This window comes from Macaca thibetana, chromosome 7 (genome assembly GCF_024542745.1).
Source record: "Macaca thibetana thibetana isolate TM-01 chromosome 7, ASM2454274v1, whole genome shotgun sequence".
NCBI lineage: Eukaryota > Metazoa > Chordata > Mammalia > Primates > Cercopithecidae > Macaca > Macaca thibetana.
Window position 1 is genome coordinate 4,802,632 of NC_065584.1, and position 16,345 is coordinate 4,818,976.

Here is a 16,345-nt window from a genome sequence, read left to right on the forward strand (position 1 = left end):
CTTTGAGATTTATGGAAAGAGAACGTTCACATATATGAATAACAGAAACACCTCTAAAGTGCTAATTAACTCTTTTACATCCAAGACCCGGATTAGGAGTACCTGTCGTTTGACTGAAACTAGTTCCATGTCTAGTTGTCTCAGCACCGTGGTAGCAGCAGTGGCATTGGCAGAAACAGCCTCCACATCTTCTTGAGAAAGAAACATTCCTTTAGGAGGTTTCCTTTTTGCTCTATTTTTAGCTTGTGTGCTATGTTTTTCTTTTTTGACCTGAGGAACTGTCTCAGTAGGGGGCACCTGCATGATATACATATGTGATAAATGAAACTTAAAAAAAAAAGTCAGTAAACGTATTTATTTCCTTAGCATGGCGCCCAAACAATCTAAGACAAATACCATGCCCTATCAGAACCAAATGAGATCTACAAATTCTAACAGGCAGTTCACAGACAGAATTTGGGCTATGGAGTTTTGACTAAACACAATGAAACTGTGTTCCATTCCTCCTTGTACAAAGACTTCCTTACTCTATCATTTTAAGCCAATGAAAATAAGAATTCTTGGCTTCCTAAAAAAATATCTGTATTCTCTGCTAATGAGTTTTGTGGCCACACACACATCTGTATTTATCTACATGAAATTATGGCTTTTTATACACATTTTTGGAGAACACAATTTTTAGGGCAACTTATATGACTTACTCTAAAATAATATACCTTCTCATTTAAAAATGCATGACGGCTATTAACTTCTGTAAAACCAAAACCTTCAGAAATGAAACAGTAAAATCTTGTCAAGTTAAAGAATATAATTTACTGGTAACCATTTTAAGAATAAGAAGTTTTTATAATTGCTCATAATTTCATCTTGTTAGTGCATCAACATTCACTGATAAAGCTGAAAATATGACTTTCTGCTTCGTATTTTAAAAGACTGAGCTAAAGACACTGCAAAACTATTAGCCGGTAATACAAAAATATTAGTAGGCAATAAACTGTGCTCTGTATGGGACCATGATGTTTAATAAAGATCACCAACTGACTATGCCTGTTCTAGTATCATTTTAACACTTAAAAGAAACTATGGGCCAGGCGGCTGGGCACGGTGGCTCACACCTGTAATCCCAGAACTTTGGGAGGCCCAGGCGGGTGGATCACGAGGTCAGGAGATCGAGACCATCCTGGCTAACACGGTGAAACCCCATCTCTAGTAAAAATACAAAAAATTAGCCGGGTGTGGTGGCAGGTGTCTGTAGTCCCAGCTACTTGGGAGGCTAAGGCAGGAGAATGGCATGAACCCGGGAGGCGGAGCTTGCAGTGAGATGAGATCGCATCACCCACTCCAGGCTGGGTGACAGAGCGTGACTCCTCTCAAAAAAACAAAAAAAAAAAAAAAAAAAAGAAACTATGATGGGCCAGGTGTGGTGGCTCAATCACGGCTGTAATCTCAGCACTTTGGGAGGCCGAGGCAGGTGGATCACTTGAGGTCAGGAGTTCAAGACTAGCCTGGCCAAGATGGTGAAACCCCGTCTCTAGTAAAAATACAAAAATTAATCAGGTGTGGTGGCGGGCCCCTGTAATCCCAGCTACTTGGAAGGCTGAAGCAGAGAATTGCTTGAACCCAGGAGGCAGAGGTTGCAGTGAGCTGAGATTGGACCACTGCACTCCAGCCTGGGGGAAAGAGCAAGACTCCATCCCAAAAAAAAGAAACTATGATTTAGCCATTTTCTTTCTGAATCAGAAATAACATTATATAAACAGGAATTATAAAAATTGTATGAAATCAAGTGTTTTCTCTCATTTAAAATGTGCCACTGAAAAACCTGGTAAATAGCAATACATCAAAACAAAGCTTAATAAAAACTCCAACTACAATATGATTTCCCAAATAATCTAATTTAGCTAACCCTCAGGATCTTATCTGGGCATTCATATAAATTACGCAAAAAAAAATGACCAATTTCCAATTTGGTGATATATAACCAAAAAACGCCTCAACAATATATGTATCTAGAACACGCTGACTCAACAATTCAACTTCCAGGAATTAGTTCTAATAAAAAAAAAAAAACCTACAAGCACAAATATTGAGTTATGTGAGAATCAATCAATCCAGCATTGTTTATAAAAGCAAAAAACAGGAAGAATAAACAACTGGGAAATCCACATAGAATAAGGTAACTCAATTATGAAACATTTATGTGACAGAATAATATATAGCTACGTATACAAATATATTTGACATAAAAAAAATTCAAGGTCCAGCCTGACCAACATGGTGGAACCCCATCTCTACTAAAAATCAAAAAAAACTAGCAGGGTATGGTGGCATGTGCCTGTAATCCCAGCTACTCGGGAGGCTGAGGCAGGAGAATCACTTGAACCTGGGAGGCAGGGGTTGCAGTGAGCCAAGATCATACTACTGCACTCCAGCCTGGGCAACAGAGTGAGACTGTCTCAAAAAAAAAAAAAAAAAAAAAAAAAATCAAGGGGCTGGGCTGGCTCATGCCTGTTATCCCAGCACTTTGGGAGGCCACAGTGGAAGGACTGCTTGAGCCCAGGAGCTGGCGGCTGCAGTGAGTCACGGTGCCACTGCATTCCAGCCTGGGTGACACAGAAGACCCTGTCTCAAAAAAGAAAAAAAAAAAAAAAAAAACCAAGGTAGAGTAAATTTTAAAAGGTTCGAAAAATTACAAAGCTCCCATTTTATTATTTCCAAAAAGTGACTAGATTCAGAATTAAGAATATACATTTTACTGAGAGTTCTCAGGAAAAAGTCACCAAAAGGTTGACAGTGATTATGGATAATAATAATATAAATTGCTTTAATTTTCTTCTTTCAGTTGGCTGTATTTCCTACCTTGTCTATAAGAAGCATATATTACTGATGTCATTTTAAAGCTTAGATAAATTTAGACCCTTCTGTTTTTACAGGCTTAAAATAACTGGCCGGGCGCGGTGGCTCAAGCCTGTAATCCCAGCACTTTGGGAGGCCAAGACGGGCGGATCACGAGGTCAGGAGATGGAGACCATCCTGGCTAACAGGGTGAAACCCCGTCTCTACTAAAAAATACAAAAAAAACTAGCCGGGCGTGGTGGCGGTGCCTGTAGTCCCAGCTACTCGGGAGGCTGAGGCAGGAGAATCGCGTGAACCCGGGAGGCGGAGCTTGCAGTGAGCTGAGATCGCACCACTGCACTCCAGCCTGGGCGACAGAGCGAGACTCCGTCTCAAAAAAAATAAAAAATAAAAATAAATAAATAAATAAAAATAAAATAACTGTTCTTATAATTTGGAGCAGAGAGAGAGAACTCTCTGAAAAATTTTATTGAAACTATAGACTGTGTCTTCGGAAAAATACCTCTATGAACCTATGTAAAAGTTACATGCAATTGTAGGGGTTCGCGAGCCCCCTGAATCCAGAAACTACAATCTCTTGTATAATTATTTTTTTAAGTGATGAGATGAAACAGTCACCATGTGAGAGAGGATGGTCCTGGCTCACCCTGGTGTGACCAAATTATTGCTTCTGAGTAACAGGAGGGCTGTGCTGAGTCCCTGCCAGCTCCCTGCAGTCACCCCAGGCACGGCATGGGTGCCTAGGATGGGCAGATGCTGGGGCAGCTATAGTGTGAATGGAGACCCTAAGGCTGCCTGGAATTCACCAGACCACTTGCTAGCCTACTGAGCTAATGGTTTATGAAGAAAGTCAGCGAGGACTGCTGTCCTAGGGAACATCATTACTCATTAGTGCTATTTTCTCTCCTTTAAGGCTTCCTTTATTCATATCTATTGGCAAACAAAATTATACAATCTACAAAGCAGAGACAGTATTGTTGAAAAAACAGTCATGCTGCTTTCCACATAGCACTTAATATATTAAGTAAAACAAGCAAGAGGAATGTTTTATTTATGAAACTAGTAATAAAACGTATTCGCCTAAACAATACTAGGGGGAAAAAAATACCTCCTTTTTGCTTTCCTTGTTTTGATCAACCTCAATGTCAATGGGATTATTTCCATTTGTTTCTTCCAGTTCATCCTCACTGGAAGGCAAGAACAAGTTATTGAACGGTTATTTTGTACTAATTTTACCAAATACAAACAATAAATTGATTTAACTGAAAATTTTGTACTAATTTTACCAAATATAAACAATAAATTGATTTAATATAAAATTAGTATGTTTTCAGGCTGCTGAGATAAAAACATCTTTGTAATTGAAACAGAATACCAACTCCATAGTTCTTTCAGTCTAAATGATGAAAAACTACTAAAATAGATTCCTAACTTCCCAATCCAGATCGAAAACATGATTGCTCTATATTTGTAAACTGAAAATATCAAATTGAAAATGCATTTACATGTTATTTTCCCATAATTATCTATTGAGGACTAGGATATGATTACTAAACAAAACTGAGAAATTATGGAGAATAAATTTCCACTGCATTGAAACAAACCTGACAACAAGTAAAAAATCCTTTTTCAAGTACCATCTTTCTACCCAAGGCCACACAAAGTCTGAGGCTTTTCTGGTGTCCTGGACAACCAATGTTTTAAAATTAAGTTTAATTTTAAAAAGAAAACTTACATTGGTATATACTTCAAATGCTTTTTGTAATATCCTGAATGTAGTATTTTATTTAATTTCAATTTCAATTTAATTTAATTCAGTATTTCATTAAATTTAAAACAAACAAACAAGAAAAGTCCCGGTGTAGGTAGGAACGCAACTGTAAAACATGAGAAAACTAAATCTACAGAAGTCAAGTAGCCTGCCCCAGTTTGCCCACCTCGCACTGCTCTGGAATCCATCCCAGGAGACCATGCCCACTATGCGCCACCTCCTCCCCATCCTCCACCAAGGTAGCAGGAAGCTCTAGCTGAGGAAAGAGTGTCCACAAGAAGAAAGAGCCTTCGGTAAGGGAATTTTGTCCCAGTTCCTGCCACGACTTTCACAGGCAAGTCCTGTTAGAAAGTCAACAATTTATCAGGTGCTGCTGCAGCATCTCCATCCCTGCATCCCAAAAGTGGTTAAGGTGCACATGGGAGGTGGAGGCAGAGCTGTTTTTGGCCCCATCAGGGCCAAGTAATGTAAAAAAAGAAAGAAAGCAAGCAAGCTTCCAGGGAGTAAGAATGGAAGTGCTGGCAGGTATTCTTATTTCATACTCAAGGATATCCAATCCCATTCTGTATTATTTAATTTTGATTGCTGTTTAGTAAACTGCATCTGCTTGTAGTAACAGACTTACTATACAGACAGTAAACTAGGGAAATGAAAAAGCTTCATTAAAAATTGATAAGAGCACTCATCCCTAAACAGACCTACTAGTATGTAAGTCGGAGGCAAAAATATGCAGATGTATCATAGTCAATAATTTTATAGGCTCTTACAATTGAAAAGAGCTTTGGAGATGTTCCTAACATCACTCTCAATTTATACTTGGGCCAAGAGGTTTGAATTCTCCAAAAGTGATACTCAACTTTCAATGTGTTCTCACATGTTACTTTTTCATTTGAAATGATAAAATTCCATCCTGAGATGGGACGACGGGGACCGTGTATTTCATCCTCCTTGATTTTTTTTTTATTACTGATAAAAATATGACAGGAAATGTGGAAAACAGGATTTTTAAAAACCTACCTATATCTCTCACCACTTTAACAAGAAAACCATTAGGTCTGCGTGCTGCCTTCTGGACTTCAAACATCTTCATTTTAGAGTTAAGGAAAACAAGAGGCTTGGGGAAGACGCATGTTGAACTCACCTGCCTGTATGTACAATTTTACTATGTTAAAAAATAAATGAAAGACCTTAAACATCCCAGTGTAGCCTGTGGCATGTAAGTGGAATCTTCAGAGCTGAGACTAGAACCCATTTCTGAGTGTGAGTTGGCCATTTCCACTTCTCTAAGCTACATACAAGACTGAGGAAGTGATGGTTAGGAAGTATTCTCCATACTAAGCTATCCTTAAAACTAACATCCTTATTAAGAAATTATAGGCCGGGCACAGTGGCTCAAGCCTGTAATCCTAACACTTTGGGAGGCTGAGGTGGGCGGATCACGAGGTCAGGAGATTGAGACCATCCTGGCTAACATGGTGAAATCCCGTCTCTACTAAAAATACAAAAAAATTAGCCAGGCAAGGTGGTGGGTGCCTGTAGTCCCAGCTACTTGGGAGGCTGAAGCAGGAGAATGGCGTGAACCTGGGAGCTTGCAGAAAGGCGGAGCTTGCAGTGAGCCGAGATCGCGCCACTGCACTCCAGCCTGGGCGACAGAGCAAGACTTGTCTCAAAAAAAAAAAAAAAAAATCATAAAATGTTTCTCTTTCTCATTCACACACAAAAAACAGATGGTCAAAAAAAGAAGAAGCAACTCTAAATTGTATTGTTGTATTTTTGTTTCCACATGACGAAGATAAAAACACACCAAATGAATCTTGTAAAAATATGCCATATTAAACCTCAAACTACAAAATAAAAGATTCTTTTTTATTAAAAGGAGCCACCCCTTCTAAAGGGGCAGGAAAAAAAATGGGTCAAAGTTAACTGACTCAAAATGGAAGTTCACTGACTGCAAGGAAAGAGTAAAGAGTGGTGAGAAAAAATCCCTGAATAATGTAACACACTCCAATACATCTCATGAACATGCAGTTCCACCGGGAAGGCACGGGGAGAAAACCAGTCATTCTGCCTTGCCTTTGTGTATCTGGGGCTCTCAGATAGTCCCCTAAGTGGTTAGACAACACCCCAGCCACGTGCTCACCTCTCCTCCCGCTCCCGTTTTTGTTTCCGGGCATGGCGATCCATCACACTAGTTTTAGTCCTTGTCTTCTTCCAAGAATAGTAAAATTTTACCAGACTTGCTATAGATTTATCAGGAAGCTAAACATAAAAAATGAGTTGGTTTATTTGAATATAAAAGTAATCTTGAAAAATCAAATGTTTAGGTACCTTTAATAAGGATCACTCTTCTATGTCTGAAGCCATAGCCCTTTTTTCTGATAAGAAAAAATTGATAAATGGATTCTTATCAATAGACATTTTAAATTACTAAAGTTTGTAAGTGAAACTTAGTCAATGAAAACCAGTTCAAGATGAATCAAGAGTTTTCACACACCCAATGTCCTTAAATAAAACTTAGTTTATTTTTTAAAAATTCATTTTAACACTTAATGCAAATGTCAGTAAGCTTTTAAGTAGGAGCCTACCAAAGAGCTTTCCAGAATGTAAATGATAAGTCAGCTGTTCCCAAGCAGACAGAGCCCCTTGAGGCACCACCTCAGATAACCATGAAAGATCTTTTGTGCTGGGCGCGGTGGCTCACACCTGTAATCCCAGCACTTTCGGAGGCTGAGGCGGGCAGATCATGAGGTCAGAAGATTGAGACCATTCTGGCTAATATGGTGAAACCCTGTCTCTACTAAAGATACAAAAAATTAGCTGGGCGTGGTGGCATGCGCCTGTAGTCCCAGTTACTCAGGAGGCTGAGGCACGAGAATCGCTTTGAACTCGGGAGGTGGAGGCTGCAGTGAGCCAAGATCGCGCCACTGTACTCCAGCCTGGTGACAGAGCGAGACTCCGTCTTAAAAAAAAAAAAAAAAAAAAAGATCCTTCGTACGGGTCTAATCTTTTGGGAGTCCCAACAAGAGGGACTGGGGCGGGTGGGGAGGGTCCAATCACAGATGACAGGATGGGAAGTGCTAGAAGTGCTTTACTCCTATAACTGGAAAACTCCTATCCACAGAGCAGCACGTACTAAGCTGAATCTTCGAAAGGGGAACTTTATCAAAAATGGGAATATTTATGTTTGAGTATGATATCCCTATCTCAAGTATGCTGCAGAAGAGAGTAGCTAAGAGAAAAAACTAGTTAGAACTCAGTGGTCTCATCTACTTACCATTTGTTGGATTCTATGAAAAGTTTTCCCATGAAAACTAAAGGCTTGCTCAAATAAGACTTTATCTTCCACAGTCCACTCATCTGGGAAAGGGGTAAAGTTGGGCAAATCAGCCAACGACTTTTCGATATTATGTTTATGCCAGAAGAGCATCCCAAGAGCCTACAAAAATCATATCAGTGAAATTTTACATAAAAAAACAATGAAAATGGAAATGAGACCAAAGAAAGAAAAGTGAGAACTACTTCATATTTAGACAAACTGACTCATATACAGTGCTAAGTGGCAGACACTGTCAGATGCCCCTTTTGCTATTCTTTATAATTGTGGTAACATACACACAACATACTTTTTTTTTCAGGTGATGTAATTTTTATTATAGGTATGTCTTTTAATATAGGTATAAGTATCAAGAAAGAGTGAAGCAATTTAAATAAATTATTTAATTTTCAAACAAAATACAGTATATTTTAATTGGAAATTACACATACAATAAAAATATTTTTCTTGGAAACGATAAGTATACAATTTAGGATGGTGATAACTTGTTAGATACTTGTTAGGTATGGCAACATAGGTATCATCAGGGAAGTGGTCACAGAGAAACTATCTACAAACAATTATTCTAAAATAGTTAAAAATTAGCATGAACATAAAGAGATGAAATGAAAAATGAATACTGGCTTTCACTCCTTAGAAACTGGCTGGGTTGGCCGGGCGCGGTGGCTCAAGCCTGTAATCCCAGCACTTTGGGAGGCCGAGATGGGCGGATCACGAGGTCAGGAGATCGAGACCATCCTGGCTAACACGGTGAAACCCCGTCTCTACTAAAAAATACAAAAAAAAAACTAGCCGGGCGAGGTGGCGGGCGCCTGTAGTCCCAGCTACTCGGGAGGCTGAGGCAGGAGAATGGCGTAAACCCGGGAGGCGGAGCTTGCAGTGAGCTGAGATCCGGCCACTGCACTCCAGCCTGGGCAGCAGAGCGAGACTCCGTCTCAAAAAAAAAAAAAAAAAAAAAAAAAAAGAAACTGGCTGGGTGTGGTGGCTCACACCTGTAATCCCAGCACTTTGGGAGGCCGAGGTAGGTGGATCACATGAGGTCAGGAGTTCAAGACTAGCCTGGCCAACATGGTGAAACCCTCTCTCTACTAAAAATTCAAAAAAAAATTAGCTGGGCATAGTGGCGCATGCCTGTAGTCCCACCAATTCAGAAGGCTGAGGTAGGAGAATCACTTGAACCTGGGAGGCAGAGATTGTTCCAGCTTGGGTGACAGAGACTTGTCAAGGGAGGGAGGGAGGATTTATTACTGTTACTCCATTTTTCTAATAGAAACTTGATTTCAGCCAGGCGCGGTGGCTCACACCTGTAATCCCAGCACTTGGGGAGGCTGAGGTAGGTGGATCACATGAAGTCAGGAGTTTGAGAGCAGCCTGGTCAACATGACGAAACCCTCTACAAAAGACTCTACTAAAAATACAAAACATTAACTGAGTGTGGTAGCGCATGCCTGTAATCCTAGCTATTCAGGAGGCTGAGGCAGGAGAATCACTTGAACCAGGGAGGCATAGGTTACAGTGAGCTGAGATCGCGCCACTGCACTCCAGCCTGGGCAACAGAGCGAGATTCCGTCTCAAAAAAAAAAAGAAAAAAAAAACACATAAATCTTATCCACCTAACCATCCAAGTGAACAGCTCAGTAGTATTGAATACATTCATAATGTTGTACAATCATCCCAATATCCATCTCCAGAGCTCTTTTCAACTTGTAATAGGGAAACTCTGTACCCATTAAACAACAGTTCCTATTCCCTCTCCCTATTCCTCCCAACCCCCAGCCCCTGACAACTATCATTCGACTTTCTGTCTTTAAGACTATTATTATTATTGATCGGGTGTGGTCGCTCATGCCAGTAATCCCAGCACTTTGGGAGGCTGAGGTGGGCAAATCACCTGAGGTCAGGAGTTCAAGATCAGCCTGGCCAACATAGCGAAACCCCATCTCTACTAAAAACACAAAAATTAGCCAAGTGTGGTGGCTTGCGCTTATAATCCCAGCTACTCGGGAGGCTGAGGCAAGAGAATCACTTGAACCTGGGAGGTGGAGGTTGCAGTGGTGAGTCGAGATCATGCCATTGCACTCCAGCCCGGGTGACAAGAGCGAAACTCTGTCTCAAAAAAAATTGTTTTAATTTATTATTACTATTATTATTATTATTATTTGAGGCAGAGTCTGGCTCTGTCACGCAGGCCAGAGTGCAGTGGTACTCACTGCAACCTCCACCTCCCAGGGCCAGGTGATCATCCTTGATTGCCTCAGCCTCCCAAGTAGCTGGGATTACAGGCACATGCCACCACACCTGGCTAATTTCTTTTTTTTTTTCTTTTTTTCTTTTTTTTTTTTTTTGAGATGGAGTCTCGCTCTGTTGCTCAGGCTGGAGTGCAGTGGCGCGATCTCGGCTTACTGCAAGCTCCGCCTCCCGGGTTCACGCCATTCTCCTGCCTCAGCCTCCTGAGTGGCTGAGACTACAGGCGCCTGCCGCCACGTCTGGCTTTTTTTTATTTTTAGTAGAGACGGGGTTTCACCATGTTGGCCAGGATGGTCTTGATCTCCTGACATCGCGATCCGCCCGCCTCGGCCTCCCAAAGCGCTGGGATTACAGGCGTGAGTCACCATTCCCAGCCAAATTTCTTGTACTTTTTGTAGAGACAGGATTTTGCCATGTTGCCCAGGCTGGTCTTGAACTCCTGGGCTCAACTGATCTACCCACTTTGGCCAGAAGTAGAACTGGTGGATAATATGGTAATTCTATTTTTAATTTTTTAAGGAGCTGCCATCCTGTTTTCCCCACCGGGTGTACCATTTTACATTCTCACCAACAGTGAATGTCCTTGTCTCTTATAACCTTTTTAAATTTAAAGTCTATTTTGACTGATATTATTATAATCACTCCTGCTTTCTTTGGTTACTACTTGCATGGGATACCATTTTCCACCCTTTCACTTTAAAATTGTGTCTTCGGAGCTAATGTAAACCTCTTGTATATAGTGGGATTCTGTATTTTTTACCCATTCTGACAATCTCTGTCCTTTGGAAAGTTTAATCCATTTATATTTAAAGTAATCACTGATAAGGAGGAACTTTTGTCATTTGGCTATTTGTTTCATATACTCCTTAAAGCTTTTTATGTCCTTCATTTCCTGAATTACTGTCTTTTTAGGTTTTATTTATTTTATTTTATTTTTTTAAAGACAGGGTTTCACTCTCATTGCTCAGGCTGGAGGAGCAATGGCATGATCTTGGCTCACTGCAACCTTCTCCCTTCCAGGCTTAAGCAATTCTCCTGATTCAGCCTCCTGGGCAGCTGGGACTACAGGTGCGTGCCACCATGTGCAGCTAATTTTTTTTTGTAGAGACAGGGTTTCGCCATGTTGCCTAGGTTGGTCTCCAACTCCTGAGCTCAAGTGATCTGCCCCGAAGTGCTGGGATTATAGGTGTGAGCCACCACGTCCAGTCTCATTTTTATGTTTTGTTGATTATTTATAGTGAAAGATTTAAATTTCTTTCCATTTCATTGTGTATATATTCTATAACTATTTTCTGAGGCTGGGCATTGTCGCTCACACCTATAACCTCAGCACTCTGGGAGGCCGAGGTGAGAGGATCACTTGAGCTCAGAAGTTGGAGACCAGCCTGGGGAACGTAGCAAGACCATGAATCTACGAAAAACAAACAACAAGTTAGCCAGGCATGGTGGTGCACGCCTGTAATTGCAGCTACTTGAGGGGCTGAGGCAGGAGGACTGCTTGACTCAGCCCAGGGGTTTGAGGCTGCAGTGAGCTATGATCACACCACTGCACTCCAGCATGGGTAACAGAGCAAGACCTTGTCTCAAAACAAAACAAACAAAAAGACACAAGTTTTTATTTATTTTAAATTGCACATTAGGCCTTTATTACACTGATCTAGAAAGAAAGATTTAGTACAGTTATGCTCACAATGAATACTGGGTCCACATGGCAGAGCCAAGCAATTAGAACACGATTTAGAAATCAGTCAGTGAAAGAAATATTTGGACATGATCAAGAGGCATTTCACTGCCACAAAACAAGGTAGGGGAGGGATTCGAAAACCCATAGCAGGATGCAATCCTACCCCTTAGAGGTCAAGAAGTTTATCCTATGTTGGTGTGAGGAATGGCTTCTTTTCCTTTTTTTATTTTTATTTTTTTGTTGTTGTTGATACAGAGTTGTGATCTAGAGTGCAATGACATGATCTTGGCTCACTGCAACCTCTGCCTCCCAGGCTCAAGCGATCTTCCCACCTCAGCCTCCAGAGTAGCTGAGACTACAGGCACCCACTACCACGTTTAGGTGATTTTTAAATTTTTTATAGAGATGAGGTGTCACTATATTGCCCACGCTGGTTTCAACCTCCTGGGCTCAACTAACCCTCCCACCTCATCCTCCCAAGTAGCTAGGACCACAGACACATACCACCGTGTCTGGCCGATTTTAATTTTTTCTAGAGACAGGATTTTGCCATGTTGTCTAGGATGGAATGGCTTATTTTCTGATGACCACATGTGGGACTACTTCAACTGCTACCAAAAATTCCAGAAGGGGGCTGGGCGCGGTGGCTCACACCTGTAATCCCAGCACTTTGGGAGGCCGATGTGGGTGGATCATGAGGTCAGGAGTTCGAGACCAGCCTGACCAACATGGTGAAACCCTGTCTCTACTAAAAATACAAAAATTAGCCAGGCATGGTGGCGGGCACCTGTAATCCCAGCTACTCAAGAGGCTGAGGCAGGAGAATCGTTTGAACCCGAGAGGCGGAGGTTGCCGTGAGCTGAGATCACACCATTGCCCTACAGCCTGGGTGACAAAGCGAGACTCCGTCTCAAAAAATAAAACAAGGCCAGGCACGGTGGCTCATGCCTGTAATCTCAGCACTTTGGGAGACCGAGACGGGCGGATCGCGGGGTCAGGAGATCGAGACCATCCTGGCTAACACGGTGAAACCCCATCTCTACTAAAAATTAAAAAAAAATTTAAAAAAATTAGCTGGGTGCGGTGGCGGGCACCTGTAGTCTCAGCTACATGGGAGGCTGAGGCAGGAGAATGGCGTGAACCCGGGAGGCAGAGCTTGCAGTGAGCCGAGATTGCTTCACTGCACTCCAGCCTGGATGACAGAGTGAGACTCTGTCTCCCCAAAAAAAAAAATAAAATAAAAATAAATAAATAAAAAATTAAAAATCCCAGAAGGGTTTTTGTTTTGTATTATTTTTACATACAATTTTTTGGAAAAGTAAATCTAACACATGAACTTAATACAGGATTGCTCTCAACCTTCTAGAGCCACCTTCCCTGGGGTCAGGGAGGAAATGGTTGTTTTTTCACATCACTGTGCAGGTTATAGCCATCTTCCACTGGAATGAGCAGAGCTCTCCTGACAGTAGTCTGACTAGAGAAGAATACAGGATTGGCTCCTGGGGTCAAAAAGGCTCTCTTTGCTTCTCCTCCTTGGTCATGACAGCATGGCTCCTCCTGCAAAGGTCCTTAGTAAACAAAGCCCTGGCAAAAGCCCAAGTCACTACCTCTCAACTCTCTTGGATAAGGGGAACTTTCTCCCTGCACCAGAGGTGCTATTCTGACTAGATTATATGAAGCAAGTGGGTGCAGGAGACAAAAATGGTTACAATGAAAATGGGAGCCACGAGTCTGCGGCTGCAACGTAAGATGCCTACAGATGTGGTCAGTGTGGCATGTGCAGAAAGGAGGTGAAGAAGAATGGTTGGGCAGGGAGTGTTCCTTGAGAGAGCAGTCAGCTTGCTGGCCTTCACTTCTGGGCCTTGTCCTGGGCAGCCACAGCTTCCATGGCTTTATGCACGGTCTCTTCATCCCCCAGGAACTTTTTTCATTCATGGGCTTGATGGGCTTCAAGTTCTTGTCCAATTTATAGACAATGGGATTACCAGTTCGCAAGTTCAGCTCCACTATGGCCTCTTCAGAGAGACTCTCCAGCAGCTTTTAATTGAGAATATCCTCATTTCTCCCCTTTACTTTTGAAAGCATTTTCTCAGATACAGAATTCTTAGTTGACAGTTTTCTTCTCTTGCTGCTTTGAATATATTAGCCCACTTCCTCTGGCTTCCAAAGGTTTTGACAAGAAATACCCTAACAAGCTTATTCAGGATCCCTTATATGTAATAAGTTAGTTCTCTCTTGCTGCTATCAAGATTCTCTCTCTCTTCGAAGTTTCACTATGTGCTTTGGTGAGTTTGAGTTTATCCTACCTGGAGTTCACTGAGTTTCCTGGATGTTTATATTCACGTCTTTCATCAAATTTGTGAAGTTTTTGGCCCCTATGTCTTCAAATAATTTCTCTGTTCCTATCTCTTTCTCTTACCCCTTATGCAACTTTCACATGCATATGTTAGTCCACCCAGTGTGTTCCTAGGGTACCTTAGGCTCTGGTTACTCTTCAATCTTTTCTCATCTGGCTGCTCAGACTTGAATCATTGCCACTGTCCTTTCTTCACGTTCTTTCTTATTCTTTCTTGGGACTCTTCAAATCCGCCTTTGAGCATGTCTAGTGAATTTTTCATTTCAAGAGTTTAAGCTCTAGAATTTCAATTTGATTTCCTTTTAGGTTTTCCATTTCCTTACTGTTATTTCCATTTGTTCATACATCATTTTCTTGACTTTTTCTGTATCTTCTATTAGTTCTTTAAAAATATCTTTAAGATAGTTGTATTAAAATCTTTGCCTAGTAGATCTGCCACTAAGGTCTTTTCCCAGGGACAGTTTCTGTTGATCAATTTTTTTCTACCGAATGGGCATAATTTACCATTTCTTTGTATGCTCTGTGATTTTTCTGTTAAAACCTAGACATCTAATAATGTAGTAACTCATAATCACACTCCTCCTCAGGGTTTGCTACGTTTTTACTAAGGTTTTGCTTTCTTTTAGTTGTAGGCTTGCCTCCATGCTGAGGATCAGCCTGAGTATAAACTGAAGGTCTTCTCTGAGGCACTGACTTTCCTTGCCACTGGTCACAGAACCAGCATGGTTCTAGGATCTGTGCTCTTCAAGTACCACACTTTACTGCCTCAATATATAAACGAAGAAGGTAATTTATGAAAGCACAATTGTTGTTTATTCTTTTAAAAACTATATATATGTTATATATATGATATATAAAGGTCTCAGCTTAGAAAAATGGTAGCAATAGAACAAGCAACAAAAGAGGTAAAATGAGATAATCTAGCAATACTTTGCTAATGGTAATTTTTACACTGGAATTATAATATAGGGAATTTTCATGCTAATGCTCTTTTTTTATTTTTTATTTTTATTTATTTATTTTTTGAGATGGAGTCTCGCTCTGTCGCCCAGGCTGGAGTGCAGTGGCACCATCTCGGCTCACTGCAAGCTCCGCCTCCCAGTTTCACACCATTCTCCTACTCCTCCGGAGTAGCTGGGACTACAGGCGCCCGCCACCACGCCCGGCTAATTTTTTTTCTGTATTTTTAGTAGAGACGGGTTTCACCGTGTTAGCCAGGGTGTTCTTGATCTCCTGACCTCGCGATCCGCCCGTCTCAGCCTCCCAAAGTGCTGGAATTACAGGTGTGAGCCACTGCGCCTGGACACTAATGATCATTTTTAAAGGAGGAATGATCAAGACTACCATCCTTAAGAATTCATACAGGTATATTTTGCAATCGTCTAATAATTAGAAGTAGCTTCAATGACCAGGATAGAGTAATTAAATGTAAGGCCAAGTCCAAAAGAAAGTATACAATTTCACATAATCTAAACTTTTGGTAACTTCCATCATTCAGAAAAATAAGAAATGTCAGTAACTTACAGGTTTTAAGATCTAGATTAATGCCATGGAAAGCATTAATCCAACTTGATGTGTTTAAAGTAAATCATTAAAGCTGAAACAAGGTATCATCACACTTTTGCAGAAAAATAAATCTTGTGGATTTCTTATTAGTACATTCCAAACAACATTTAAAAGAAAATCTTGGCCGGGCGCAGTGGCTCACGCCTGTAATCCCGACACTTTGGGAGACCCCTTCTCTACTAAAAATACAAAAATTAGCCAGGCGTGGTGGTGCACGCCTGTAATCCCAGCAACTTGGGAGGCCAAGGCACGAGAATTACTTGAACCCCAGAGGCAGAGGTTGCAATGTGCTGAGATGCGCCATTGCATTCCAGCCTGGTTGCCAGAGCAAGACTCCATCTCAAGGAAGGGAAGGTGAAAGGAAGGGATGGGAGGGGAGGGGAGGGACTTTAATCAAACATTTACAACCTGAAAATTATTCAAAATGGTGAATATTAAAACACTTCAGGTAAGAATGTGAAAACATGCGTCAAAAAACATCTTTATACAACCAGAAGAATGAAAAATCACATATTCACATGAGAAAGCACT

At 41.2% G+C, this 16,345-nt stretch overlaps 1 protein-coding gene across 1 annotated transcript in view; it reads right to left on the reverse strand.

Moving 5' to 3' along the window:
- The window catches only part of RCOR1 (REST corepressor 1), a 130,392-nt gene that overhangs the window by 16,190 nt on the left and 97,857 nt on the right, over positions 1–16,345 (reverse strand). Inside the window, exons 5-8 of the mRNA XM_050800046.1 lie at positions 7,902–8,063; positions 6,768–6,886; positions 3,965–4,043; positions 103–297 (exon numbers count right to left, since the gene is read on the reverse strand). Of these exons, the coding sequence (XP_050656003.1) occupies positions 103–297; positions 3,965–4,043; positions 6,768–6,886; positions 7,902–8,063 (555 nt within the window). The remainder of the gene's footprint in view (positions 1–102; positions 298–3,964; positions 4,044–6,767; positions 6,887–7,901; positions 8,064–16,345) is intronic.